The sequence below is a fragment of the Prionailurus viverrinus genome, chromosome D1 (assembly GCF_022837055.1).
Source record: "Prionailurus viverrinus isolate Anna chromosome D1, UM_Priviv_1.0, whole genome shotgun sequence".
Classification (NCBI taxonomy): Eukaryota; Metazoa; Chordata; class Mammalia; order Carnivora; family Felidae; genus Prionailurus; species Prionailurus viverrinus.
Window position 1 is genome coordinate 7552501 of NC_062570.1, and position 27393 is coordinate 7579893.

Below are 27393 nucleotides of genomic sequence, written 5' to 3' on the forward strand. Positions count from 1 at the left end.
AATGATAGCTGGAGCCTGTTTAGGATCTATGGACAGTGTGTAGCAAATGCTCTCAACTGTTCTAAAGCTGTTGCTTTGTTCTTGGTATCTTCCGATGGTCACCTGGTACCTGTAGTGCTGAAATACCCGCTCCAACTCCTGCTTCTTTTTTTTTATTAAAAAATTTTTATTGGTTCAGCTTGGTGCTTACTGCTAGAATGAATGTTTTAAATGCTTTTTTTTTTTCCAATGCCACCACCCTGCCTAAGAACCTTTGTAGACCCCATTTATTAAACTGTTCTTGAGCATGGTGGGTCCTCCATAAGCTGTCTTATGCCTGCATTCCCACTACAGGTTGGTTTACTTATTTATTATACTAAGTTCCATTCCACAGAGAATTGAGGGATCCCATGAGAATACTTGAAATAAAATAATGGGTAAATATGTTTAGAAATGAGGGAGGAACTATGGAAAGACAGAAGGAAAGGGCAGAAGATTGAGAGTGGGGAAGAGAACTCAAATGTACAGGCTGCCTGTGCTGTGACTGAGGTTAAGGTTGAACTCTGTGTTGCTTAGGCATCACCTGTTCTGTCCCCTCCACCGTGCATGTGCTCTCATATAAACTCCTGCCGTGCCTTGTTCGATCACACGTGTGTGTGTTTGCTCCCCATCCTTCCGTACACTGTCATCCATTGTTCAGAGTTCATCTTAGATCCATTTCCCACCTTCCATGAAGTCTTCCCTGTGTGTGCCAGTCCAGTTGGTACCTCTGATTTGACTCCTACAGCGGTTACACTCCGTGCGCGATACTGTGCACTTTTCAATACTCATCTTTTTATGGTGGTCAAGATTATGTTTTAGGCAAGCATTCTCAAATAGATTTTAAGTATAATGAGCGTTTTTATATATCTAGACGTCTGTCAGTGACTTCCTTCTTTTTCGTCGTCACTCTGTAATGCCTGTGCAGCCACCATTTTAAAAACACAACTAAATGGCTGAACTGAATAATTGTCTCATATGTACATACTAGTAACTTGAAAGTACATGTAGTTCCTATTAGAGTTAATAAAAATGTACACTCTAAAGGGGTTTCTACATTCATAATAATTTTTTATTATGGTATTTAAAAAAAATTTTTTTTAACGTTTATTTATTTTTGAGACAGAGACAGAGCATGAACGGGGGAGGGGCAGAGAGAGAGGGAGACACAGAATCGGAAGCAGGCTCCAGGCTCTGAGCCATCAGCCCAGAACCCGACGTGGGGCTCGAACTCACGGACCGTGAGATCGTGACCTGAGCTGAAGTCGGACGCTTAACCGACTGAGCCACCCAGGCGCCCCTATTATGGTATTTTTGACTGTATTCCCTATGCTGTACTCTTTATCTCTGTGACATATTTTATATAAGTAAAAACTGGAAATTTATGCATCTTACTCCCCTTTATCACTTTATCAGTTTCACCCATCCCCTCACCCATCTCTTCTCTGCCAGCCACCTGTTTGCTCTGTTTTTAAGAGTCTATTGATTTGTTTTGTGTTTTAGATTCCACACATGAGGGAAACCATATGGTATTTGTCTTCGTATGACTTAGCATGATACCTCCCTGGTCCATCCCCCTTGTTGCAAACGGCAAGATTGTGTTCTTTTTTATGGCCTTGTAGTACTCCATTGTCTGTACACATACATAGTGCGTATATGAAGGAGATATATGTAAATCCATAGTAAATTTTGTTATTACATGTGGTCTCAAAGATGACACAGCACAACTACTATTGCTGGGGAGAGATGAGGGTGGAGCTCTGTACCCAGTTCTTTTTTTATGATCAAAGAAGTCCTTGTTTTTACAAGGCTGATAATCTTGGGCTCATAATTTATGAAGTTATTTATGGTTATGCAATTAATATAATGTATGAATTTATTCCAGGTTTGCTTAGCAGGCCCTTCCCAAGCTGGCTCTTGCATACTTGTTGGGCCCAGGCTCTCACGATGCTCCCGTCCTTCGTTGCACTGAAAGCCCCTGTTCTTTCCTGCCCCTCCCCTTTCTCTCTGCCCTATAAACTCTAACTTGTCCTCAGGACTACATGACATCTGTCCCGTGAAGACTTCACAGTCCTTTTAGATTCCTTCTGTGTGTATATGTGCACACTAGTAATTGACTACATAGAAATCTTTCATCCGCTAAACTGGCATATAGTAGGTGATTAGGAAATACTTGCTGAAGAAAGAAGGAAAAGGTGATGTGCACGTGAGAGTTCATGATTGTACGGGAGCTCTTTGGTACAGTGAATATTGAGGATTTGTACTGATTTGAAGATGGTTGTTACTAACATTGTCTGACCTTCAGGTCAGAGATGTTTGACTAAATTATCTTTTGTGAGGGGGAAAATTTTGTGTTAATTTTGTATTAAAATCCAAATATTTGGTTTCTAGCTCTACCACTAACTTAAATTCTTTAACACTGTTTCCTTGTCTGTCAGATGTGAAATTCTAACACCTTTTCCTCCATTTGTTCATTTGTTCATTAGACAAATATTTATGTTCTAGCTAGACATTGTTATTTTTACCTGTCAATTTTAACCTTTAAATAATTATATTGGTTTTTCTACTCATATTGCCCACACTTTTAGAAAAGTGCACTAAAATGTTTGTTTTATCATTTTTCTGGTAGTAACTTATTTACCTGCCTTATTCTTTTGGAAAACTACACAAAATAAACTGTCTTTCAAATATATGGTCCCTAGGGATTGTTGTCTCAACTCTTTATCTCTAACTATATATGGGTAGGTGGTTTTAAATCTTAGCCCAGTACCTGAATGATGTACAGAAATTGCTTTTGCCAGTCCCTTATCAGGGCAGCATTGATTGCTAAATAGAATATTAAAGAGATTGATACGCGAGATTACCTGTTTTTTTCCAAACAGAGAAAGTAATAGAGGATAAGAAATTTCATGCAAATTTATGCAGGGGATGCAGTAGCTGTGATTTCCAGGTATTCATCTTCTCAAAATATGTTTCTCCTGTGTAAACAAAACATTTTCTTTGCTTTTGTCCTGATGAATGGAAAATTGATTATCTTAATTGAACCTCTATTCAAACTCACTTACAAATGATGGTGACAAACTGTAAAGAGATAGAATAAGGAATTTCAGCTCCTGAAGCTTTCACTGCACAGGTGAATTTTAATGGAAATCTAATTTGATATTAAAATCATGAACTGGTTAATTGATTTCTTGGCAAAAAAAGGAAAGCTTGTAAGTGAGAGCATGAGGATAATACACTTTGACTGCACATGTCGTATTGTTGCACAGGAGGTAATAGGTTGGTCCTGGCATGTATTATATCGAGCAGTGAGAGTGAGAATTAGGACACAGTAAGTAAGTAAGATTGAAGTATCTGAATTCATTCTTACTGTCTTCATGGTGGAGATGGTAAAGATGCAGGGAGGTGATAGTAAGAGATTTTTATTCTTTGGTCACATCCACTTCTGATGGAGATTCTTTTTTTTTTTTTAATTTTTTTTTTTCAACGTTTATTTATTTTTGGGACAGAGAGAGACAGAGCATGAACGGGGGAGGGGCAGAGAGAGAGGGAGACACAGAATCGGAAACAGGCTCCAGGCTCTGAGCCATCAACCCAGAGCCCGACGCGGGGCTCGAACTCACGGACTGCGAGATTGTGACCTGGCTGAAGTCGGACGCTTAACCGACTGCGCCACCGAGGCGCCCCTCTGATGGAGATTCTTATGAAGAATTTAGTAAGATGTATTTTTACAGTTTAAAAAGAGTTTTGTCAGCCATTGTTCATGATTAGAAACCATTGTTTACTATGTGCCGCAGATGATGATTTTTCTTATTTTAATTTATAATTCATTTCAGCTACAGTTGAAAAAAGAAGCCTCAAATGAAAAGTGAAGCACATCGAAGAAAATATTATCATGGCTTATCTTAGTGCTGGTTTATTCATGTTTGTAAATAAAAATTTAATTATTTTGGTGCCACATTGTCATGGGGGAAGTAACAAAGTTAAGAGAATTCAGAGTGCAGAATGTCTTAGAAAGTGATGTTTTCCTCATTTAGGCATACTCTTTGGTACTCTTTTGTAAAATACTTCAATATTAAAAACATTAAAACTTCCAGTAAAGGACAACTACATGACTTTTTAGTTAAATACTTCACGTGAAATATTAAGGGAACTCAGGGGCAATTTAGAATATTTATTGAGTTTTGTTTGTTCTCTCTCACTCTCTCTTTCTTTCTTCTCTCCTTCCTTCCACATCCATCTGTCTGTCCATGGAAATTTCTCACCCATGTAAACACTTTTTGGAATACTGGATTTGGGGGTGCCTGGTTGGCTCAATTGGTTAAGCATCCAAATTGATTTCTGCTCAGGTCATGATCTCTTGGTTCATGAATTCCTGCCCTGCATAGGTGTGGAGACCTGCTTGGGATTCTCTCTTCCTCTCTCTCTGCCTCTCCCCTGATTGTGTGTGTGCTCTCAAGGAATATTGGGTTTGTAGTTGGTATTTATACTCTGGCCTATTTCAGATCATGACTATTTTGGGCATTTCAAAATATGAAAAAGATGGAATTTTAGGTAGTTTGTTATTTTAGAAGTATCTGCTTTGTTTAATGGAAACAACTTTGAGCTGGCTAATTAGAAAGAGTGCATACAGGGATCAGTCTTAGAAATGCTTGAACAATAAAATTTACTATTTTATTTTATTTTATTTTATTTTATTATTTTTTTTTAAATTTTTTTTTCAACATTTATTTATTTTTGGGACAGAGAGAGACAGAGCATGAATGGGGGAGGGGCAGAGAGAGAGAGGGAGACACAGAATCGGAAACAGGCTCCAGGCTCTTAGCCATCAGCCCAGAGCCTGACGCGGGGCTCGAACTCCCGAACCGCGAGATCGTGACCTGGCTGAAGTCGGACGCTTAACCGACTGCGCCACCCAGGTGCCCCTAAAATTTACTATTTTAAAAGGTATAAGATGAGCCCCTGGGTGGCTCAGTCGATGAAGCGTCTCACTTCGGCTCTGGTCATGATCTCAGGGTTCTTGGGTTTGAGCCCTGTGTCGGGCTCTGTGCTGACAGCTCAGACCCTGGAGCCTGCTTCGGATTCTGTGTCTCCCTCTCTCTCTCTCTGCCCCACCCCTGCTAGTGCTCTGTCTGTCTCTCTCTCAAAAATAAATATTAAAAACGAAAATTTAAAATGTGTAAGAGTTTTCTGAAGGCGATGCAATTAATACTCTTCAGAAACCTTTTCCAGAATATGAAATGACATCTAATGAATGATGGTTTTTTTTTTTTTTTTGGCTTGGTGCACAAGCCATGACATTTTTTTCCCTGTTTTTTTTCAGTCCCATTGTATTATATTGAAATCTTGTATGCTCTCCTTGGAATGTAAACTCGGTGACGTTAGAAAACTTTTCTTTAGTTTCTTGTTAAATGAGCTTTTCCCAAAATTGGAATGCTATTTCTTAGTGAATATTAAGGATTCTCTAATTTTCTTTTTCTTATATGTTATGTTATATAGCAGTTGGACTCTGATTCGGCTTTCAGACATAAAGGGATTATATTTCTATATTTTAGTAATACATTAATATTGATTTTAACATACATCTTCTAAAATTATCATGTGTTCGTTATGTCCTAGCTTAGATTTCTTTTTATAAAAAGGAAATGATAATATAGGTTTATGTACTAATATTGTTCTAGCACTAGAATATATCTCAATATTTCAAGAGGTTAGAATCCCAAATCCAGTAGCTGTGAATAATGCAAAGGTAGGAGCCGAGGAAACTTCTAAGTCCCACTTAGGCATAAATGCTCAGGTTTTAGACATGCACAGTGCTGACTTCCAGCTGTCTTGCTTTCAGAAAATTCAGTAAAGCTTTTCCAAATGAACCAAAAGTTATCAACCTGCTGCCCCAAATACCAAGTTGTTTTCTTCTTTTGGTGTGTATAAACCCGTAGTGCCGTGAAGAAAGTTACATCAACATCCTCCTTGGAGCACTTCTCCACTTAGCTGTTGTGGAATGTTTGTATACGTGATGCCTCCCCAGTGTACTTGTTCAGAGAAAGTGAGTCCGAACCCTAAGAGGCAGGTTAATTGAAAAGGACTTTAGGAAGAGATCCATTTTGTTGTGATTGTATTCTGCTGTGTCCATATATCTCTGAGAGCCTTTGCTAATTTTAGATCATACAGGTAAGAAAATAGCTACTAAGGAGATTGGTTATAAAGCAGTTCTTGCTAGTTTTTTATGCATTGTAAAGAGTGCTCACGTGACCACCTGTACTTTTAAAAGGCAGAACAAATGAACAAACATACTGGTGAACCCAGAACTAAGGATCTCAGCAGCCCCTTTCTGATACTTGGAACTAGTGATTGATAGAACAGTAATCCTTCGCATTTTTTCTTCCTGCCAATGCATGTGTTAAGTTTCTCCCTCTGGGCCCCATTTGGGAAGAAATTGGCTTAGGCACATTTCCTGCAATGGTGTGTGTTCTTGCTAGTAATGGTAAACGCATGCGTTGGTATCTGTTGAGCCACATCTGTTTTATCCTAAACACCAATTTTAGAGTTGGAAGTTGTCTGATACTGAGGTGGAAAACCGAGTCTCTGGTTTATTGATGAAGCGATTATCATACCTGGTCTTCATCAGAATTGTCTCTGAATTCCATTTTGAAATCATAACAGTTCTGTAACTGATCCTTACTCAGAGGGGTTCAAGTCAGGTTAGAATTGTAAGTCCCTCTTAATGTCTGATCTTAGTTGCCTTTCTGTTGGGAAAGAAAGAATTTTATTGAGGGCCTATCTCTTGCCCAAGTGCTTTGTACACATGTAATTTTTACGTGAGAGTGGCCTTGTCTGGTCTTGATTGGAAGACTAAAAGACTAAAGATTTGGCTTGGTTCTGCCATTAACTTCTTTTATGATTTTTAGGGAATTTGCTTAAACTCTGTAGGTCAGCATGTGTTTGCTTGTACTTACTTGTGATCAGTAAAGTTGAATACTAGCTAATAATCTTTTTTGATTGTAATAAAATACCCAACACAAAATCTATCATTTTAACCATTTTTAATGCACAGTAGTGTTAACTATGCACATATTGTGATGGAACTGATCTCAAGAACTTTTTCATTTTGCAAAACTGCACTACTATACCCATTGAACAGTGACTTTTCTCCCCCCGCCCCCTTCTCCCAGCCCCTGGCAACCTTCTGTTTTCTGTTCCTAAGAGCTTGACTCATCTAAGTGGAATCACACAGTTTTTGTCTTTGTGAGTGGCTTATTTTACTTGGCATAATGTCCTCGAGGTTAATCCATGTTGTTTGTAGCATGTGTCAGAATATCCTTCCAATTAAGGCTGAATGATATTGGATTATATGTTTATACCACATTTTGTTTATGCATTGATCCATCAATGGACATTTAGGTTTGTTCCACCTATTGGCTGTTGTGAATAATACTGCAGAGAACATGGGAGTCCAAGTATCTCTTTGAGATCCTTGTAATCTTTAACTTGCAGTTCTGATGCTGAAAGGAGGTGGTCCACTGGGTTTTTGTTTTCCTAACCACTGTCATACCTTAATGACCTATGATAATAAGGAATTGGAGAGGATCAAAACAATGAAAAGTTCAAATAGTGTTTTTTGTTTTCAGGAGGTGTGTTTTTTTGTTTTTAAGTTTAACCATCTGTATAACAGCAGCATTACATTATAGTATACCAACAGAATGCAAGATACAGAATAGAGACAGTAAGGTACTCATAAATTAGCATCAGTAGCAAGTGGCTCAATAGCTTATGAAATCTTTCATAAGTGAAGAATATGAGCTTGCACATGATCTGTACGCCATGTAAACTTAAAAATACTATGGCAACTTTATTACCCTGTGTTGATGATGGTCGATGGCAAGTTTTTCAAATAATATAGCTTCTCACAGATGGAGTATCACCAGTTACATGTCACTGTATAAGAAAATTGAGGAAAACTGAAGCATATATCTTAGTATGATTACTTAGAAAGTTATGTGCCTAAAATACGCAAACATATGTCACCTCTCTGTAATTAATGAAGAAACTCAATTGATAATGATAAAACTAACCGAGTTTCATAATTGAAGAAAAATAACAATTGAAAATTTTACCCAACCTAAGGCAAGAGGATAAAGCTACGTAACAGATTTTTGAGTACCCGGTTTTACTAAGCCCTAGTAATTTGGCTAAACAGATTCCTAGTAAATAGCCTTTCAAGTTGCATGAAAAGATAATACAGGGAATTATTAATCATTTTCCTTAAAGAATAGCAGAAAGATCTTGTATTTTTTAAAGAGTTTGTAACCCATTTCAGCTTCCTAGTAAACCACACACTGTCCATACATACTCGAGACTCCTGGCTCTAAGACACTGGTTCTCCGTGTACATGGACCCTTCAAGGCTGTGCTGTTCACTTATGATCACTGTATATAATTCACCTTCCCTCGACAACTGTAACAAGCACACAGTTAAAGCAGTGGCTGACTGAAAGAAAGTTGAGAAGAGCATATGATGTGAATTTAAAAAGACATGACTTGCTGCAGGTGAGAGAGAAGAGTCACAGGGTCAGGCCACCCAGTGCCTACGTCAGTCACATGTTAGGTGGGAAAACCAGAAACTTCACCCCGTGAGCATATAAGCAAATACAGGCCTGGCAGGTCCACTTACACCTGACCCAGCGCTGAGGACTGACCTAATCAGCAGTCAAATAATCCATGGACATTGTGTAGATGAAGCACCGTGCCTCACACTTTGATACGTGACATTTATAAAAGTGTGGAGCACGGCTCTGTAGGAGTAATTGTATTTAATTGTGGACATTTTTAGTGTGTGGGTTTTTTTTTTAATCTTACTATCTTTAAGCAAGTCCCCCGTAATTCCAGTGTTCCCAAATGTTCTTTGAATACAAAGTTCAGAAGTTCAGCTGTTTTAAGTTCCTGCCTTTGGGTATCTCCTTAATACCCTCTGTTTTATCCCCCGCTTTCCACATGCCTCTCGTTAAATTTCTAATCCTCAGAGATGGGCTGGTCTCTGTCAGTCCTTTTCTCTGCAGTGTTATTTTGGAACTACCTATATTTATTTATTTTTACTCCTCTGTGTTAGCTTACAAATTATTTGGACTTTTCTGGAGGCATCTGTTAGAATTATTTGTTTGTAATCTTGGGCTGAAATTTATGACACCCTTAGGTAGGTTACAAAACCAATTACAGAGATCTCAGGAGTATATTGAACATAATAATTCCCAAACTTTTGCATTTCAAAACAAATAGAAAATGAGGAATGTACACAGTGTTATCACCTCTTGTTATTTTTCCATTAGGCACATTTAAAAGCACACACAATCATCATTATCATTATTTTACAAAAAAAAATGATAATTTTCATTAGAATAAAATGAAGTTCTTTCCTACAAAGTTGGAAATTTTGCACCAACATAAAGACATGCACAACAATACTGAGAACTATTTTGTAATCCTAAACTTTACCTTTACCTCGCTAAAAAATAGCTAATACTAAATTAAGCTAATACTTAATTCTAAAAAATAGCTAATTTTGTCCCCCCACAACCAAAGATGTTTTAGCTCTGGATCCCAGGTCTGTCCACTTTCTAGAATAATTTGCATTCCTTTGCTTCCCTTCTGCCAAAACAACTACTTAGTGTCATTTATTGAGTTGCCTGCATTGGCCAGTTCGGTACAAGGCACTTCATTTCCTCATGAACCCATAGCATCACTAATCAGTTCTTAATATCATATTAATTCCCAGACAGTGAAGCTCTGCTACCGGAAGCTTGTGATTTCCCACTAGTCCTGCTTCTGGAGCAGTGGGTGGACCCAAGATTTAAAAGAAACTGCTCGGTCACCACCTCTGCTGCCCCTGTACTTTCTTCCCACACAAACCCCATCCAGTCCTCCCCCATTCTAGTTTTAGTTGTGGGAGAATGCCTGACCTAAGGAGTTCAGTGGAAGCTAACCCCCGGTGGAGGTGGTCTTCTGCTTCCCGAACTGTGCCAGACTGGCAAGGCATGGCGTCTGTTCCGAGGACAGGGGCAAGGGGGTGGGAGGGTGGTGGTGGTGTTCCATGTTCCTTGATTTTTTCAGAGTCGACCTTCTGTATGCCTATACAGTTTATGCCCTGTGCCTTTGCTTATGTTATACCTTCAGCTGAAATGCCCTTCTTCATGTCCTTTACACATTCCAATCCTTATTTGGCCTGAGCAGAGCTTAAATGACACTCTTTATAAAACTTAACATCTGCCACCACCACTGCCCCATCCCAGTCTTCCATTCCTGCAGAACATATATATTTCCTTTCCTTGTGTTAGAATTACCTGTACTTGTGCTTTTGAGATATTTGTGCTGACTGGCCTACCTGTTCCCTTGTTTGTAATTCAGATAAAGACTGCGGAAGGATAATTCCTTATAGAGTAGTTACTTATTAGCAAATAAAATATTTAAGACTGCAGCATACATTTATGAGCTTTTCATTTATTCAGAGCAAAGGGATGCTTTTTAAAGTATTTTAGATAAATTTCAGTACAACCCCAGAGTATTCACGAAATTGAAAAAAAAGGGTAAAGTATGTCATAAGGTACATGTAGGGTCATATATAGTGCTTAGTTTTAACCTTGGAAATAAATGCTGTAATAAAAAGCTAGCTACAAATATAGAAGCTAAAATTTAAAGCATATGAATGTTTTCTAATATAAACCTTGGTTGGGGGGGGGGAGGGGGAGGAATGTGTTGGCTGTCTCACTTGGTCCAGGGATCTGGGATCACAATTAGCTACTGCATTACATTTTTGCAACAGATACTTTCTGAATGTTTACTATGTGCAACGTGCACATGATAAGGGGCTTTGAGGGATACAAAGAGAAATAAAATCTGTTTACTTCTCGTAAAGTACTTCTAGATTAATAGAGTCAGTAATGTAGGGACATATATACAGTAGTTCCCCCTTACCATGGCAATATGTCCAGGACCCCCAGTGGATGCTTGAAACAGTGGATAGTACCAAACCCTATTTGCACTATTTTTTCCTTGTACATACCTATGATAAAGTTTAATTTATAATTTAGTCACAATAAGAGATTTATAACAATAAAGTAGAACATTTATAACACTGTATTATGATGCAAGGTATGCGAATATGGTGTCTCTCTCAAAATACCTTATTATACTGTGAAAACTCTTATTTTTGTGAAAACTCTTATACTGTGAAAAAAAAAAACTCTTATTTTTGTGATGATGTAAGATGATAAAATGCCTACGTGATGAGATAAGTGAAGGAAATGACATAGGCACTGTGATGTGGCGCTGGGCTTTGTTGATTTTCTGACAGTATGTCACAAGATCATCTGCTTCCAGCCCGGGGTTTGCTGCAGAGAACTGAAACCATGGATGAAGACTCCTGTACTTCCTTTCTTTCACTGATGAGTGACATTTTATTGTATGCATATCCTACATTTTACTTACCCATTTATCGTTTGTTAGGGCATTTGGGTTGTTTAAACTTTTTGGCTATCATGAATAATAATGCTGTGTGCAAGTTTTATTTATGTGTAAGTTTTTGTCTGGACATATATTTCCATTTCTCTTGGGTGTATACCTAGGATTGGAATTGCTTGTTTGGTAACTCTCTTATTAACTTTTTTAAGAACCACTTGTTTCCCAAAGCAAAGTACCCTGTAATCTCAAAGTCCTTGTTTGATCTCTTCTCCTCTCCCCTGGAGTCATTGATGTGATAATATTGGGAGTGGGAGGGAGGGAAAACAAAGAAGAAAAAATTTTTATTACTGTGATTTTTTTTTTAACAGACAGTTTATGTAAGATCAGCCCATATTGGAAATGATCTAATTTTATTAGGAAGCGGACTCTCAGAACACGGCAGTCTTAGCAGAAGTGACCGAAGCCCCTCTCTATAAAATGCCAAAACGAGAAGTTGGTTTCGTTTGGGAATGTTCACTCGCTGACATCTCATTCAGTGATATCAGAATCATCTGTTTCCTTGGGAAATACACCGTCATGATTTGTAACTTTTACATCTGTAGGGGATGCTTCACACACTATTAAGCATTTTTACCTTTTTGAATGCTCACGGTTAGTGAATTTTCACGTTCTGTTGGGTTCATTCATATGCATTTGTCAAAACCTGAATTCATTCAATTTAATGATGATTTGAAATTGCTATATAATTTTCACCAAACATGTGCCAGTTTTAGACCCTGCAGGGAGTAGTTTTCCACTAGCTCACTGAGAGAAGTTGAGGTTGTCCTTGGATTTCCCCTTGGAGAAATGATGAATGGATAGAACAAACCACAAGGAATGTAATAAAGCTAATCATTCACATGACTGAAAACCCATCTCGTCACTGTTATGTTGTTTTAAAGCTAGAGCCTAACTTGGCTCTGTTAGAGAAATGAAAATTTTGGTCAAAGATTGCAGATATGGCCATGTGGCAGAGGGGTACACAATCCCACCCATTCTTTGGCTGCTTTATGAATTGCTGTTAGGAATTCTTGCCCTTAAAAACGTTGAGTTTATGACTTCTCTGTTTTTCTGCTTGTCAGCAGCCTGAAACAGTTCTTAAGACTGGCATATGTCATTAGGTAATTGAAACCTAAATCATGTTCAGGGCTTTCAGGGATGAATGATCCTTCAAGACTCAGAACTGTCTAATTTGAGGCTTATGTTCGTAGAATCAGTTCAGTCCCAAGAAATACAGTTGTACCAAGCATTAGTTCTTGACCAGAGACAGGAGGCAGGAGGGATGAGAGGCGATACAAACTTCTTGTAGAGTCTTGCAAAAACAATATTTCATCTCTTTGACTTCAAAAACATTACTTACTCATTGTAAGACACTTTTTGATTGAAAGAAGGAAAATTCTGTAATCCATGTCCACCACCCAAAGCTTCCCCAATACATTTTTTTTTTTTTTTTTACTAGATAGTCTTTATAATCTACTGTTTCATTGTGAACACCTTTAGACACCATTAAAGTATTCTCTTGGGGGTCCTTTATTAGTATACATGTAAAATTCACTGTGGTGTTCACTCAGGGATTTTGACAAGTGCATAGGTGTGTTCGCCTGCCACCATCAAAGATACACAATAGGTTCATCATCATCTCAAAAAATTCTTTCTTGCTGACCCCGCCCCCCAACTCCTGGCAATCCCTGATCTGTTTTCTGTCCCTGGTTTGTTGTTGTTTTTACCAGATTTTAATATAAGTTGAATCACTGAGTATATAGCCTCTGAGGTCCATTCTCTTTCACTTAGCAAGGTGGGTTTGAAATTCACCCATGTTGTTACATCTATCAGTCCTTGTCACTGTTGACTAATAGTCCATTGATCAGACTATTTACTACTTGGTTTACAAAATAGTATTTTTATTTATTCTTGAACTACTTTTGCTAACATTCTAATGTTGATACTGTGAACTCTTTGTGACCTTAATCAGTTGTATGGTTTTCAGTTCTATTCTCTTTTGTGTATAATCTCCTCTTTATTTTTTTGTTATGAATAACATCATTTCCTAAAGAGATTAAATCTATTGCACATTTCTGCCCATGTTAGAATTATATTTGGAGAAAGTAGAGGATACTTAAAAAGGGTAAGATCACCAAACTGCTGGAATGTTTTTTTGCTGTTTGTACAGTTCTACTATTGATGATAAACATTATTGCAGACTTCTTGTTGTGCTTTTCTCACTGGACGCTCACAGCAACATTGAATGGTAGATGGCAGCGTTTAGATTATACAGATGAGGAAACAACCTCCCAGAGTTAGTAAATTGCCTCAGGACACACAGCCAGCCAGTGGCGGGGGCAGTCAAATCAGGGTCTTGTGACTTGTTTTATATTAAAGCATTCGTTATGACAATAGTGGCAAACGAATTTGTATTTTCTTTAATATCTTATTTGGTGTAACTTTCCTCTGGAAAGAAGAGAGTGAGAAAGATGATCAATAATGGAAAGCACTAGTATTTAATAGGATATTATGAAATTGTAGCATCCTCCCTATCTTTCAGAGCTCTGTCAGAGAGTCATATATTAAGTAAGCAAGTAAATAAGTAATTTAGGAAGAATAATGAATTTTGTGCAAGGCAGTTTTGGAAGGAATTTCATTTTGTTGAAAGTCTTATTAAGGTTAAAATGCTGAATCATAGTCTCTTCTGTCAATGCTGCGTTTCAGATTACATTCTTCTATAGCAGTGCTCAACAGCAAGTGTGTGGTAAATAGTTGTTGATTGAATATTCCAAATTCTGAAGATTCTTTAAAATTTGGGACTTGCTCTTGAGGCTTTGAATCTTCATGTGTGAGCCCTTTGCCTGTCATTCTGAACTATGTTCACTTCATGTATTAAGTATATTGCCTCCTTATAGTCTTTCAGTCAAATATTTCTTTTGTTTTGGAATGCTTGAAAAAAATTAAGAAGGTATTGGCTGGAATTCGGGTAAGCTCAACTGGATTTAAGAAAGAAATTATCTGAACAGATGGCCTTTGCCTGAATTCTCCTGCTTGTTCCCCCTGATGTCCTTGTTTTATCATCCTCAACATCCCGTGTTCCCTTCTCAGGTTCCTATGTGATCGGGTGGCCAGGGCTGAAATGTGTTGCCTTCCTCTGATTTGCTAGGTTTATCTCATAAATGCTGGAAATTAGGACAGATAGATATATTTCTGAGCAAGAACTCCTCAATTGTAGAGTCCAGAACCCTTGATCAGAGTTGGGGATTCAAGTGCAGTTCAGCCAGTGTACATATTAGAAGTGCAGAAAATACACACTTTGGCCAGATACCAAAGAACCAAGTAGACATATCAACCTTAGGCCAAAGCCCAACGTTAGCATTATGAAATAAATTTCCAGCAGCTAGAAACTGAAAATATTCTGAAATATTTTAATTAGTACACCATCGTCATTAAAAAGTGAAGTAGTCAGGCTATTAAAATTTGGAATTGTGGTTCAGGAGCAGGGACCTGTCAGCACTGTCAGCTGCTCCTGTGTTTACCATGCTGTACATGTGTCTCAGTAGATAGATGCTGACTTTCAGCCTTTAATATCATTAACCTTTTTGTGCTTCTAGTTCAGAAAAACCATTTCCATAATTTCTTCACTCAGGAAGTTCGTACCTGGGATTTATAGCTTGGGTAAATCTCAGAAAATCAGTCCATCCCTAACTACTGAAGATGGTTGGCTGTCTTCATCAATCAGAGTCTTTATTTTAAATTTCAAAACTATGAAGTATTAATGCTTTCTTAGAAAGTTATTTTGAAGTTTTATTAGTGAGAACAAAATGTGTTTTGAATACATCATTTTTCTCTAAAATTTTGTTTTCTTCACCACTTTTACATTCTTTTACAGGATCAGAAGTAGTTTATTATAAATTTTGGAATTTTCCCCTTAGGAAATTTTGATGTGTCAAAGCTGACATTCTGCTTTTTTAAAAATTTTTTTTAATGTTTATTTATTTTTGAGAGAGAGAGAGAGAGAGAGAGAGAGAGAGAGAGACAGAGACAGAATACAAGTGGGTTAGAGTCAGAGAGAGGGGGAGACACAGAATCCAAAGCAGGCTCCAGGCTCCAGCTGTCAGCACAGAGCCCGACGCATGGCTCGAACTCATGAGCTGTGAGATCATGGCCTGAGCTGAAGTTGGACGCTCAACTGACTGAGCCACCCAGGCGCCCCTAGGAAGGAATACGGACATTAAATAATGAATTCACTCTAGGTGTAGCACTGAAGAGAAATCCACAAGAAATTTTACTAAGGATGATGTTTAGAAATGTTTAATCTGAGACTTGATGACTTGGAATTAACCACGTGTGATATAATAAAAAATCTATTTGGTTTTGTTCTTGGTTCTAGACATTGAACTTCTAAAATCCTTGGAATTTCCTGAGTGATAGGAGTATTTTATTACTCCTAAGGAGCCCCTGTCCAGCACACTTGAGTTTATGTTCATGAGATAACTCAAGGAGGAGTCCCTAGATAGCTTCAGAAGGGGACTGACTGGTCACCAGAAAGAACGCATGATTAGAGGGTGGGAACTTTTAGCCCCACCCCCCCATCTCTTGGGAGGAAATTGGGCCTAGAAATTGAGTTATAAGAACTCATGAACATGGGGCACCTGGTGGCTCAGCCAGTTAGGTGGCTGACCGTTGGTTTTGGCTCAGCCCACTGTCTCACGGTTTGTGGGATTGGGCCCCTCCTCAGGTTCTGTGCTGCTGTCACAGAGCCCGCTTGGGATGCTCTCTCTCTCCTCTCTTTTCTCCCCCTCCCTTGCTCTCTCTCTCTCTCTCTCTCCCCCTCCCTCCCTCCCTCCCTCCCACTTTCCTGCTTGTGCTCTCTCTCAAAATAAATAAACATTAAAAAACAAAACAACAACAAAAATTCTCAAACAGCAAGATTCTGAGAACTTCCAGGTTGGTGACTATGTCGACATGCTAGGAAGGTGGCCCACCTGGAGAGGGCCTGGAAGCTCTGCACCCCATCCTCACTCCATACCTTGCTCTACGCCTCTCTTCCCTTTGGTTGTTTCTGAGTTGCAACCTTTAGAATAAATAAACTGGCAGTCATAAGCAGGGCAGTTCCCTGAGTTCTGAATCGTTATACAGAATTATGGAATGTGTGAGGAGGGGGTCGTGAGACTCCCTGAATTTGTAGTTGGCCGCGGGGAGGCACAGGTAACTTGGGGGCCCCATCTGCAGCTGGCATCTGATGTGTTGGCAGTCTTGTGGCACTGAGCCCTTTACCTGTCGGTTCTCTGCTAACGCTGCATGGTGTCAGAGTTGAATTACTAGGACACTCGTTTGGCACTGGGAAATTGGTGTCGAAAGGATACCACGTTTGGTGTCAAAAACCACCACACACCAGGCAAGGGGAAGTGGAAGAGGAGTCCGTGGAAAAATACCCGGTGGGAGGACATTGAGGTGAGAAGGGGCTTGACTTGGTCTAGGACCTGAAAGAAGCTGTGTCCTAAAGGTTGTAAGCAGGTGATAGACACGATCAGATTTGAAACTTAAGAAAAAACAACCACAACATTCTAATTACAACATAGAGAATTGATGTGACCAGAGAGAGGGGAAGAATGGTTCTGGGGAGTCTCATGAGGAAGCTAGTGTGGGGTTGCATGCAGGAGACACTGGAGATGTACTTGGGAGACCAGGGCATTCAGAGCGGAGGTGGGTGCATGCAAGTTGCATGGAAAGCAGTGCTCCATGTTTTAGGAAGCTTATAAAATATGCCCGCTTCTGAAGAAATGTTTGTACCAGCAGCAAATCCAGAGATTTTTATGGGGGAAAATTGAGATTCAGGGTGATACAGGAGAAGACCTGTACATCCAGGTTCATGTGACCTTGGTTAAGTTATTTTGTCCTCTAAATCGCAGTTTTTTCAATTTGAAAAATTGAAAAAATGGTTACCTTCTTACTTCATAGGGCTTGCAAATCACATAAGATGAAGTACGTCAGAGCCCTTTGTGATCTGTTGTTGGAGTGCGATACTTCGCATCTGTGTTTCTTGCCATCCTCAAAACCAAAAACAAAATAGAAGTCAGTTGAGTTACATTTCTTTTTCAGATATTTTCTTCTGTCCTACTTATGATTGAGTCTTCCAAGTAACTATTTTAGGAAAAGCCATTCTTACTTGAGGTGAAATATTTTCCTCAGAGGTTCTGAAATTGTATTTCAGGAACAGCCGGTTCATAGAGGTGACCCTGATCTCTGTGTGAGGCCTTACTTGTCGGGCCTTAAGAGAGAAGAGAGGAGTGCAGGTGTGACAGTAGGGGTTCTGGTTTTGTTTTGAGCTGGGGTTGGGGAGAAGAGGTGAGAGAGTGATTAGTTAGGTGCAGGAGTGCTTTCCTCTTTCAGCCTAGAAGTAACTCAAGAGAAGCATGTTGACAGTTAGGATCCATAATCAATCAGCTACATGTTCAAGGTCCCATAACTTGAAGACTTCGTTCTGTAAGCTATTAGGCATTTAGCAGGGCCAGTGGAGTCCTGTCACTGTTGCTTGGCTATTCCCCAGAAATAGCAGAACCTGGCTTTCATGCTAACGCTTCTCCATGGGTAACTATCCAAGAACAGTTCGTTTTATGGTCAAGGTAGGGTATAGTCAAGTGTCTCATTCACTCTGCATCCCCAGAACCTAGTCATGTGGACTTAAATAAAAGTGTTTTTGTAAGGCATCTTCACAGTATTTACCAAGTTGCTTTTTAAACTGTATTTGACATATACCGTTATGCTTCTGTGCACATTGATTCCCAGGAATTATTATTATGTACCCATTTAGTCCACAGAACCTGATTGGTTTTCTCTCCTCAACATCTCTCAGGCCTTTCCCCACCTCCACTTCCATGGCTACTTTCTTCCTTGAATCCCTCGTTCCACTTGGATTATTATAGTTTTTAAATTGATATCCTACCTTCCAACCACCCTTCCCATTGCTGTCAAGGTGTAGCATTTCTAAGGAAAAGATTTAATTACTTTCCTACTAAAATGCTTAAACATTCCCTTTGCCATAAGTTTCTAGCCATGGGGTCCTAACACACAGGGGTACATCAGAGTATTTGTGTTCTCACAAAGGTGAACCCAAAAGGAGGTAAAAAATGAGTATAGTGCCTTTTTTATAAATATTCTTTTAAATGATTTGTGGAACCACAAAGAAAGACAAAATCAGCTACATCTTTTTTTTTTTTTTTTTTTTTTGCTACCTTCTATGCCTAGAAGGAGCATAGTTCTAAACTAGACCTCGCGAGAAAGACACGAGAAAGTACTTTTCTCCAGAATGTTTTCATTATGGCACTACTCCTAGTGACTTTTATTTATGCTTTGTATTTGTTGTAAATGATAATGTTTTTGTTTAGTTTTTAATAAATTGAAGGCATCAAAGAAGCACATATTTTCATATTACAGATTTATAGTTCTGTATTTCTGACTGTACAAAGAATGAGCCAAATAAGAAAGATCAATATAAAAATGCCTTTTTTTCCATCATCCCTACATTTCTAGTAGTTTGAAATTGTGTTTTCTGAAAGGAGTGATTGTGAACTTAAATTCATCTGTCATTGTCATGAATTAAGGTGTCATTGCAGTACAGACAGTATGGTATAGGCATCAATGCTGTGATTGTCTTATAAATCAGGAAGCAGCAGAACCCAAATGTTGTTAATTGGAAGAGTTATATTAACACAAACTTTAATCATTCTGAGTATTTTCCTTCAAATAGTTAAGTCTGTACGCTGGAGTATTGAATGAGATATTTATACTGAGTCTCACTGTCTAATTTCTTTCTCCTGTTATAGATATCTTATGGCCACGTGCTTTATAATAAATGCTAAAAGAGCATATTAAATGGTATTAGGTGTTAAAATGCAGTTAAATGAAATATTCTGCTTGAAGTGTCAGAGCATAGGTCTCATGCCCACAGAGCAGGTGAAATTAGAGTTATTCCCACCCACAAGGAAACCATAGAGAGAGTGAGCCTAACTCTGCTTAAATCCTTGGCTGAGTGTCACATTTTATAGGCTCATAGGAAGCCAGGCTAAAAAAGTAGCAATTGGAAGCCATAAGGACAATACAGAGATATAAGCAGCCGAGCACCCTGAGTTGGAGTTTGTGGTTTGAATCCAAGTAAGATAACTGCCTAATAGAATATAAATCCAGTAGTCCTCAGAAAAATGGGACAGAATTCAATTTCCATATCAGCCATGTCTATTTTTCTACAAAAATACTAGAGATGGAGTTAGGCAGGAAAATGTGATCCATACTGAAGAGAAAGGCATTCAAAGAAACGATTAGGCCAGATTTGAATTAAGCAAAGATTTCAAAGCAGCTATTTTAAATATGTTCAGGAATTAAGGTATGTTCAGAGAATTAAAGGAAAGTATAATATGAATGAATAAGCAGAGAGATGATCTCAGAGCAATGGAAACTATGTTTAAAACAAAACAAACTTGGGGCACCTGGGTGTCTTAGTCGGTTGGGTGTCTGACTTTGGTTCAGGTCATGATCTCACAGTCTTTGAGTTCAAGCCACACATTGGGCTCTGTGCTGGTAGCTCAGAGCCTGGAGCCTGCTTCAGATTCTGTCTCTTTCTCTCTCTCTGCTACTCCCCAGCTTGCACTCTGTCTCTTTCTCAAAAATAAAATTAAAAAACAACAACAACAACAACAACAACAACAAACTTGGAAGTTCTAGAACTGCATTACTTTAAAAAAAAATTGCTGGATGGCTTCAAAAGTACTTTGGAAATATCGGAAGAAAGGAATAGCAAACCTGAAGACAGGGTAGAAATGACCCTGTCCAAAGAGTAGTAAGATAGGTGCCTGGCTAGCTCAGTTGGTAGAGTGTGTGATTCTTGATCTCCAGGTTGTGGGTTCGAGCCCCACATTCGGTGTAGAAATTTCTTAAAAATAAAATCTTAAAAACAAAACAAAAACACACACAAAAATTGAAGAAAAGTGAACAAAAGCTCAGAGAACTGTGAAGTAGGCCAATATACGTGTCCTTGCAATCATGGAAGGAGAGATGACAAAGAGGCATACAAATATTTGAAGAAATAACGGCCAAAATTTTCCCAAATTTAGTGAAAAACATGAAATGATAGATCCAAGAAGCTTGCAGAGCCCCAAGAAAGACGAACACAAAGAACACCTTGCCCCAGACATAATATGGTAAAACTCTGTGATGAAGAGAAATGTTTGAAAGCAACCCGAGGAAAATGATACTTCTTGCTTGCATTTCAAGGGAAAAATCAAAAATATTTGCTATTAACCATAAAATATGAAGAAAATATTTTGGAAAGCTTGTATCCACCAGTAGCTTCCCCATACTTTTTTTGCAAGGCACTTCTTATGATATCACTGTGATATTAACAAATGTGACCTAAAAAAATACTGTATAATAAAACGTGTCAACATTTCAAGATCCATGTAAGGAAGATCTGCGTACTTCATTGAACCAGTATTTTCCAAATAGCTGATGCATGATGTTATGCAATCATTCACTGGTAAAGGATATGTTCAAAGTGAAAAGTAGACCAATGGATTTTAATGTAATAGTACAGAATGGCTTCAGATTCTGCATTACAACTATTTGTTAAGAACTGGAGTGCCTGGATGACTCAGGTGCTTGACCATTCTCTTGATTTCAACTCAGGTCATGATCCCAGGGTTGTGGAATTGAGCCATGCCTCAGGCTTCACGATGAGTATGGAGCCTGGTTAAGGTTCATAATCATTCTCTCTCTCTCTCTCTCTCTCTCTCTCTCTCTCTCTCTCTCCCTCCCTCCCTCCCTCTGTCTCTCTCTCTCTCTGACCCTTTCCCATCTTTCTTTCCCTCTGCCCCTCTTCCCTGCTCATGCTTGCTCTCTCTCTCTCTCTCTCTCAAAAAAAAAAAAAAAAAGTACTCACCAGGGTTTGTGTTATCAAAGAAAAGTCAAGTGCAGTTACCTGGAAAGGCTATTAAATGACTCCTCCCTTTCCTATCTCAGAGAGACTGGATTTTCTTCATATACTTGACCTGGAACAATACACTGTGAAGGCAGAGTACATTTGGGCCTCCTGGTGTCTTCTTTTAAACTGGTTATTAAAGAAACTTGCAAAAATATAAAACAGTGTTCTTTTGTTGTGGGAAATTATGGCTGTTTTTCATAAAATATGCCACTTATGTTAATATGTAGTAATTTTATTGTTACTTTTAAATTAGTTTTTTTAAATCTTAATTTCTAATACAGTAAATAATCCACGTTCACAGAAGATCTTTGGAGTCTTTCATACTTATTAAGTGTAAAGGTGTCCTAAGCCCGAAAAGTTGAGAGTCGTTTTGAGTCTGCTCTGTCTTCAAATTCCTTTGAGAGCATCCGACTGGAAAATTGGAAAGATCTTGTAGCCCAGGAGATTAGTGTTTTTGAGCATATGATGATATTCACTTTTTGTTGATATCCTTGATTATTTTCAAGTAAACCATATAGTCTGCTGTGGAGGATGCTGCTTACTGCTTCTGATGACAGCCCTCCCCAATTTTGACATATTTTTTTCAGACCTGTTATTGTCAGCAGGGAGAGTTACCAGGAAAGCAGTAGGGGCCTTTTGCAGTGGTGACTAATCCTTCATTTTTTTTCTTCTTCTTCCTTTTGTTGTGTTTAGAGGTTATCAAGGGAGAGATGTTCAGAAAGTGTTAGAGGGCCTCTATGGCGGCCTGCACCCTCACTCGCTGTGCTATTCTGAGTTGTTATTCACTTTCTGGGAAAGAACATTAAACATTTGAAAACAGAATCATTGACGTTTGTCTCACATGGTGTGAAGAAGAATTATAAAGATGGTAATGGAGAGAATTTCATCCAGAATTTTTTTTTAGTCCTACTTATAATCTGTTAAATGCATGTGGCGATGCTTGGTTTTGTAACCGAGTAGACAAGAAGCACAGTGTGCCAGAAATAAATTTTCTATAAGGGTGGTCATTACATAAACGTGTAGTAAGTTTATTTTAACATTATATTACTTTGTTCTTTGACAAAAATAACCCACTATAAAATAAAAGCAAAAAAAGCCCACCTACGTACCTGCTTGCATGAAACTGAATTATTCCCAACCTCTTCCATGTATTACTGCATTTCCTGTCTCTTGGTATTTCTCTCCTTTTCCATTGTTTTTAGTGACTTCATACTTACACTGGAATTTAGAACACTCGTTATTAATGAGCTTATATAGACCTGATTGTTAATTTTAACACTTAGATTACTGTGGTCATAAGGCCATCAGACAACAAAGGAGTTCCTGTACCTTCTCTTCTGGCCTTTTATATTTTCACATAATATTTTTGGGAAGTTTGAAATTCACTTGTGTGTGAACAGGAGCACTAAGACAACTTTATTTATACTTTATTTCTACTTTATTTCTTTGACAATTAAGTTCTGTGAAAAATAAAATTTTTCTCATGTTGTGCTTAAGGGACTTAATGGTAATTTACTTTCTGAACCATATTTTCATTGTAATTTTGAAATGACATGGGGTTTCTTTCTCTTTGCAAATGATTATCATTCGGAAAGTCACATAGAGGCTTTCACCAGAATAGAAGGCTTCAATTTAAGGCTCTTAATTAGAGAAGTATTTATTTGGGTCTAGAAATAAGACTTGATTATTCATCAGCTGTTTTCTTAAACCACAATTTCCCTTGTGTTTTCTTAGGCCAGAGATGAAGAGGAAGCTTTTCTGGATTGGAGTGATGATGATGATGATGATGATGGATTTGATCCAAGCACACTTCCAGATCCAGATAAGTACAGAAGCTCTGAAGAATCGGACAGTGACGATACGGAGAACAAAATTAGGTATGTTTTTACTTCTAGTAGCACTAAATATGTGACTCTTCTCCTTTGAATCCAAAGGTGTGTAGAAACCAACGTCGTGTAGTCTTCTCATTATTTTAGGGGCTCTCTTATTATTTCTGTAATCACTGTTAGTTGTAAGAGTGTTTTAATAAGAGTTGTTTTTTTCTTTCTCTATTCTTCCCGTCTTTCTCCTTCTGGATCCTTTATGCATAAGTACTGGATGCACTAGGGTATATTTAATGCAAACAGAGGCAGAATTTTATTTCGATTCACTGTCAAAGGACTCTTGAGAGTGTTATTAAAAATTCTCTCTGAATTTTGAAAAAGAGCAGTTATACTTTCATATTCTTTGATATAAAATTAAGTAACAAATACATAGAACAATGGAAAACTTAAACATAAACAGTGCTTGACCAGTCCTCTCAATTTAAAATCTGTTCATTTGCAATGTGGATTTATTTGCGACCATGCCAAAAACAGATGGAATGTGATCAGTTGAATAATAGTGTGATTTGCTCAGCATTTGTTTTCATAGTACTGCGTACTAGATTAAATTGAGATTGCATTGATTTAAAAGTTGCGGGCACTACACTTCATGGACATTCTAAGCCAATGAGCCTCTTTAGGCAGAAGGGAGACACTAATGACAGATGAAGTCATGACAGATTGAAGGAAAGCTTGACCACTAGCTGGAGATTTTGGAGTTGGAGAGAGAGGCCACAAAGAGCTAGAATATGGTTTTGAGTAAGACCATTATGAAAAAATCTCAAAAAAAGATTATCCTCTAAGGAGATGGTGCTGACAGGGGACATTTCAGAGTTAATCTTTATTTTGCTCTTGTGTTCGTTTAAACATAGAATTATTTTTATAATACTGAAGTGACATCTAAAGTGTAGTCTTCCCAAGTGATACCAGAAACTTGAGATATCAGCCTTTGGACAACTGGGTAGGGGACATAATAGCAGACTAGGTAGTGGACATAGCAGTTTCAATACCACAAGAGGCACCAGAGGTGAAAATAATTTGATTATGATTTAAAAAAATATTTAAACGTGTGTCATAAGGGTTAAATAACTTCATTTTAGGGCATAGTGCTGATATTGAGCTTTGAGGGTGAATATGCATACTTTGCTTCAGAAAGTTCCTTGGTATACATGTTGAGACCTTGATGAACTATCAGTATGGTTAAGTGTGCTGTCCCTTATGTTCTAAAATAAATGTCCCTTTTTCAGAGTTGGTTTGTGGGATCTCCATTTTGATAGATGTGATCTCACTCAACATGTATGGTTTGACATGATTAATTTCTTTTAAAAGAGAGAATTCAGTTGAGTAAAATTTAAAGATTTTAATGGATTTACTCAACAATTCATGAATCAGGCAGCATCCCATTAGCAGATACAGAGATCCTCCAAAGGGCTTTAAAAAATGAAAGGTATAGGTAGAGGAGAGCAGGAAAAGGAATTTTTTTTTTTTTTAATCGAAGAGTGGATTATTTCAGACAAGGTCACCTTCCTGTTGGGGATGGAAATGGTCTTTTGGGCAGATGACCTCACTAGTGCTGACCAGGTGATTCCATATTGACTGGCTATCGGTCACATTCCTAGGAGAGACTGAAGCTGCAAGTAGGTTAAATATCTTGGTTTGCTGATATGAGGCTTGGCGCAAGTCACTTCATTTTGGGCATGTTGTCTCGTCTTTAACTTGGAACTGTTTCTGAATAATTTTACTTTCTGGAGAGAACATTCATTGGTTCTTACAGTTTGTTGTTCAACATATTTTGCATATCTGTCTAACATACCTTTAAAACACAGAACCAACCTTTGAAGTTTTTTTCCTAACATTTTTTATGATAGCTTCTGGGTCATCCTTAATCTGTGTGCAGTAGAAATTTCATTTCATTTTTCTGGCATTTCTTACCCTCGTAGTGACATTGCCCTGCTACCACCTCGTTAATACGACTTGTTCTCTAATAGCTTCACGTGTTTCATCCTCTTAGCCTGTAAATGCCTCAGAGGTAGAAACTGTCTTTTGTACCAACACATGCAGCTCTTGCCTCTACTCCTGTGTCCAGTGTTATGGTCATAGGCACAACGAAGGCCCTGAAGTATTTGAATCAATTAATTGACTGATAAAGGAGATTTATAGAGTGAAAAAAGAGAAGTATAATTATAAGCAGCTATATGATTGGCCCTAATAGTTTAAATGATACAGGAGATGATAGAATAGACGGTTGGAGCAGCCAAGTTCAGATAGTGTAATAGTGAGGGAAAAGAAGGTCAGAATACCCTGAGATGCCAAAGCATCTCAAAGAAGAATGTTCATATGGAAAATAATTAAGCATTCAATGAAAATTAAAATAGTTTTAATTTTGGGCACAGCTAGTAAGTCTGCTTTAACAGGGATTGAAAGGAATTGGTAAACTTGTCTTAAACTGAAGAAAAATCGTCTTTTGTTGAAGAGTATCATCAACAAGGACTAAGGAACTTACCAGCAGTTTTGTTTTTGTTTATGATAACAGTGATTATCTAGTCTAATGCTCTCTTCTTGTAGATGAAGAAACCAAGGCTTTAAGGGATAAAATAATCTGTGATCACAATACTAAGTTAGGGGCAGATCAGCATAACCTATGTAAATCACATCAACTCTGTAGATCTAATACTCCAGTGAAATTGTATAGAATTATCCCAGCATTAGGACGGGTAGCTTCCTTCCAGTTTTGTGTCATTTGGGTAAAGACTTGATCCATGAACTAACTGTAGGGTAGGTTTGACTAAATCGTGGTTTCCCAGCTTCCAACATTACTGACATTCTGGCCCAGATAGTTCTTTGTTTTGGTGGGTTGGGAGTGATTGTGGACTGTTAAGCATCTTCCCTGGCCTCTACCACCAGTACTGCCCCAGTGCTTCTCCAGTTGGGACAACCAGAAATATTTTCAGACATTGCCGCATATCCCTCAAGGAGCAACATCTCCCACTGCACTAGACCCAGGATGACAGGTCCATATTACTGGTGGTTGATCTCTCCATGCCCCATCTAGGATATATCCCTTTCCATTTAGCCCAAGCAGTCATTCTCAGTATGGCCTGTATCAGTCTGCTGGGATTCCTACCCAAGGAAAAACCAATTTGCCATTCTTGAACAAAGACAGGATGTGGGGTAGTTACAAGTAACAGCCTATGCGTGAAATTCCTATTTATGCTCTACTTCCGTTTTTCTCCCTCTTCCCTTCTCTGTTAAAATGACCTCCGTGAAAATGAATAAAGGTAGTGTAAAGTAAAACCAGGATTGTTTTTAGATAAATAAAAGTATTCGCAAGTAAATCCATATACACTACAGTTTTGACAGTAGTAATTGCCGTTGCTACTGCTATTTATAATAATAGCACTAATGCACTTTTACTGTCTTGCTCCAGTTCAGCTGCGTCTTTTTTCCTTTGCCTCTCATAAACAAGAATAGATGCTAGGATTTTGTGATGTCAGCTTTAGAGGGCTCTCCTGGCATGTTCCCAGGTTTTATTTGCTGCGCTCTTCTAACCTCAGCTCAATAATTGCAGGAACAGTGAGTGTTTCAGCTTCTTGGTCATCTTCTCTCTCCCAGTAGGTTATTCCTTGGTTATTAACTTTGCATTTTCCAATACGAATTTACTTTTATGGGACCAGATAGCACCAATTAGAAAATGGCTATTAGTCTCAAAGTAAATAGCATGAGCTAGTTTCTTTGAAAGTTTCCTCTGGGTATTTCTTTTTCCTTCACTTCACTGACACCCATAAATATTCAGCATGAGTAACACTTTTGTCTCTCTACATGGAAAGACACTTAAGTCAGTAGGAAATAGGCAAAAGAGAGCCCAATGTAGTGGGGAATGACTGAATCTGGGGTCAATAATTCTTCCTCAGGGAGGCGTGATAGTGTTTTAAATAGTGTACCTCCGTCTTCTCAGCACAGTGCACAGTGCAGAATTTAAACCATCCTTAACCCTCTGTAGAATTATCAAAATTGTCAGCTCTACCACTGATTCCCAAGGCGTTCTGATGTACAAGATTTGGCT

The 27393-nt window shown here is 38.3% G+C and overlaps 1 protein-coding gene across 1 annotated transcript in view; it reads left to right on the forward strand.

The window, feature by feature from the left end:
- DDX10 (DEAD-box helicase 10) overlaps window positions 1–27393 on the forward strand; it is a 281164-nt gene that overhangs the window by 221703 nt on the left and 32068 nt on the right. The window contains exon 17 of the mRNA XM_047879029.1: window positions 23203–23345. Within this exon, the coding sequence (XP_047734985.1) occupies window positions 23203–23345 (143 nt within the window). The remainder of the gene's footprint in view (window positions 1–23202; window positions 23346–27393) is intronic.